The sequence below is a fragment of the Sinocyclocheilus grahami genome, unplaced genomic scaffold, assembly GCF_001515645.1.
Source record: "Sinocyclocheilus grahami isolate Dianchi unplaced genomic scaffold, SAMN03320097.WGS_v1.1 scaffold456.1, whole genome shotgun sequence".
NCBI lineage: Eukaryota > Metazoa > Chordata > Actinopteri > Cypriniformes > Cyprinidae > Sinocyclocheilus > Sinocyclocheilus grahami.
Window position 1 is genome coordinate 1,042,451 of NW_015505635.1, and position 3,499 is coordinate 1,045,949.

The following is a 3,499-nucleotide window of genomic DNA, read 5'->3' on the forward strand; positions in this document are numbered from 1 at the left end:
GTAATTTAGCCAATTTTAGCCATTTTCATATATTTTGAAATATGACAATATCGTTTTTTTTAATAGTTTTAATGAGTTTTGATTTTATATTTTTTTCCATTTTATTTTAGTTAAAGCTGTAGTAATTTAGTTGTATATTTGTATGCGTCTATATATTTTTGATGAATTTGTATTAGTTTTAGTTCTTTTACTGCAACAAGTTAAACTAACTGAAAATTCTAAATTACTAGAGGGATATATATATATATTATTATTATTTTTTCCCAGTTAACGTTTATTTCATTTCAAGTAACAAACTGTTTAATTCATTTAAATGTTAGTTTTGTTTGTGTTTAATGCCATGCCAGATTCTACGGCTATTTTCATGGTGAGAAAAACGTATCATTAAAATTTTAATTAATTATAATAACCCTGGTTTAAATGATTTTATACTACAGACATACTTAATCTGGTGAATAATGATTTTAGAAATTCTGCCTTGACTGTTTAAAAAAAATCATTTTTGAAATACGGTTTAAAGAGCTCCATGTATACGGTGTTTTCACATCACTTCCAAGTCTTTTTTATGCATAATACCAAATCTCTGCATGTTTCAAGTACACCCCATTAAAGTGCTTTCTTGACTATTTGAACGCAGCCGTAGGATTGAGTTTAGCATCTCAAACCAGCTGACTGATCCTAGTATGCAGCACACAAGTTAAGACACTGATGTCTTCAAATGTGCATGAGCTCTTGAATCCAAAGCGACGCTCCATGTGTGCGTACGAGACTCGGCCTGTGCTCTCACTGGTCGTGCAGACAGTGTTTCTTTCCCTTGTTGTGCTCCATCAGTTCAAGCATCTCCAGGATGATGGCCCTGAGGGCCTGAGCGAGCTGCTCCGCGCTGTAGGGCTTCCCTAGAGGAGGAACATGCACAAACGCAGACCTGCCCTCGCCCAGAAACAGAGACATGTAGTAGGTGTAGTCACACAGATACCTGCAAAACGAGGATAAGGAATGCAGTGTTGGGGGTAATGCATTACAAATAACGCAAGTTACATAATCAGATTACTAGTAACTAGTTCTAGTAAATAAGTAATGCCAGTTACTTTGCTTTGCCATGTATTGACTACCTGCTCTCCTGTGCGCATATTGACAAAAATCAGGAGTAAGTGCAGAGGCATTGTGTGCGCTTGTGTGAACATGATTATTACTGTAGTTCTAGACTAAATGTCAACATGCATTTAATCATCTCATTCACACAACTATTTCTCAAAATGAATAAAACGGTGAAATACAAAATCAGAATATGATGCAAACCTGCATGTTTACACAAATATCCTCACGTATTCAATCCCAGTTTATTAACCGTGTCTTTGCTGCTGACCTTCGTTGATGCAATTCAACCATACTAACAAGCAACAATTACGTTAGATAGACATAACATTTGGGTTTCTTTTTTATATTGCTGAAGTGTTGATGTTTGATGTATTTATCTGTAAAATATAACTTTTTTTATATGAAAAACAAACAAGCAAGCAAGCCCATCCCAGATGAGAAAAAGCAAAGCGAAAGTAATGTAACATGACTTTCCATAAAAAGTAACTAAGTAATGCAATAAGTTACTTTTTTTAGGGAGTGATGCAATATTGTAAAGCATTACTTTTTGGTCATTCAATAAATTCTCATTAGCCACTCTAATACAACCTTTGGGCTATATGTGACCCTGGACCACAAAACCAGTCATGAGGGTTTATGTAAAATTTGCTGAATAAATTAGCTTTCCATTGATGTATGGTTTGTTAGGATCGGACAATATTTGGCCGAGATACAACTATTTGACAATCTGGAATCTGAGGGTGCAAAAAAATCTAAATATTGAGAAAATCATCTTTAAATTTGTCCAAATGAAGTTCTTAGCAATGCATATTACTAATCACAAATTAAGTTTTAATATATTTACAGTAGGAAATTTACAAAATATCATCATGGAACATGATCTTTACTTAATATCCTGATGATTTTTGGCATAAAAGAAAAATCTATAATTTTGACCCATACAATGTATTGTTGACTATTGCTAGAAATACTGTATACCCCAGCGACTTAAGACTGCTTTTGTACTGCAGGGTCACATATATGCAAACATCTGTTATGTGAAACAGCTTATTCGTCACAGTACCCAACAAAAAACAACATGCACTTTTTATAGTTCTTTCATTATTTATTTTGTAGATTCTGCAAGGCGTAAGCAAACAAGCAAGAGCAGCATTTTACCTGCCGGCGTCCTTTGACACAGACACAGAGACGCCGAGCCCGGAGGAGTTGACTCTCTTGCAGACGGCATCCATGTCTATGACAGACTGAATGCAGTCCGGTCCTCCCTCCATGCAGCAGCGTGACTCCGGACAGAAGCTGCAGTTATCCAGGCGCATGTAACCCTGGTTATGACCACACTGTTCAAGCGTTACTGTCGTGGCCATCCCGGACACTCCAACATGGACCACTAACTTTGAAGAAAAAAAACAGAACGAAAAAAATAGGATTTAAAAAAATAAAAAATATTGATGAAACGTATTCCTAAAATATAAAGATGAGTCATTAAAGGGGTCATATGATGCGATTTCAAGTTTTCTTTTCTCTTTGGAGTGTTACAAGCTGATTGTGCATAGATAAGATCCCTGAAGTTGCAAAGACTAAAGTCTCAAAACCAAAGAGATATTCTTTATCAAAGTTAAGACTCTGCCACCTACTATAATACTGGTGACTAAAAGATTTTTAAATGTTTTTAATAAAGTCTCTTCTGCTCACCAAGTCTGCCTTTTTTGTTGAAAAATACAGTAAAAATAGTAATATTGCTTAATATTACAATTTTAAAAAACTGTTTTCTATTTGATTATATATTTTCCCACAAATATATGAAGCAGCACAACTGTTTTCAGCACTGATAATAATCAGAAATGTTCCTTGAGCAGCAAAGCAGCATATTATACTGATTTCTAAAGGATCACGTGACACTGAAGACTGGAGGAATGATGCTGAAAATACAGCTGCGCATCACAGAAACATATATTCCCAAGAAACCAGTTAGTTTACATTAAAATAACATTTCACAATATTATTGTTTTTACTGTATTTTGACCAAATACATGCAGCCTTGGTGCGCAAAAGAGACTTCTTTCAAAAACATTTAAAAGTTTATTCCAAACTTTGTTTGCCAGTGCATTATATGATATGATGATACACTTTGATTAAAATAATTAGATGCAATTCATCATATATAAAAAACTAATGTACAATAAATACAATTTTTATTTGACTACATGTGCACACAGACCAATAATTAATATTATTAAATAATCCAGTATTAATTATACATACAATATAATACTTTTATGAGCATATTATTTTTATTTCTACATAACATACATACACTAGTACAGAGCACAATAAACAGCAAACACAGAATAATTGATCATATATACAGGTGCATCTCAAATTAGAATGTCGTGGAAAAGTT

General features: G+C 33.8%; 1 protein-coding gene across 1 annotated transcript in view; it reads right to left on the reverse strand.

The window, feature by feature from the left end:
- Window positions 1-270: 270 nt before the first annotated feature.
- LOC107552686 (pyroglutamyl-peptidase 1-like) overlaps window positions 271-3,499 on the reverse strand; it is a 10,962-nt gene continuing 7,733 nt past the window's right edge. Inside the window, exons 4-5 of the mRNA XM_016234631.1 lie at window positions 2,257-2,489; window positions 271-976 (exon numbers count right to left, since the gene is read on the reverse strand). Coding sequence (XP_016090117.1) covers window positions 784-976; window positions 2,257-2,489 — 426 coding nt within the window. The 3' untranslated portion in view covers window positions 271-783. The remainder of the gene's footprint in view (window positions 977-2,256; window positions 2,490-3,499) is intronic.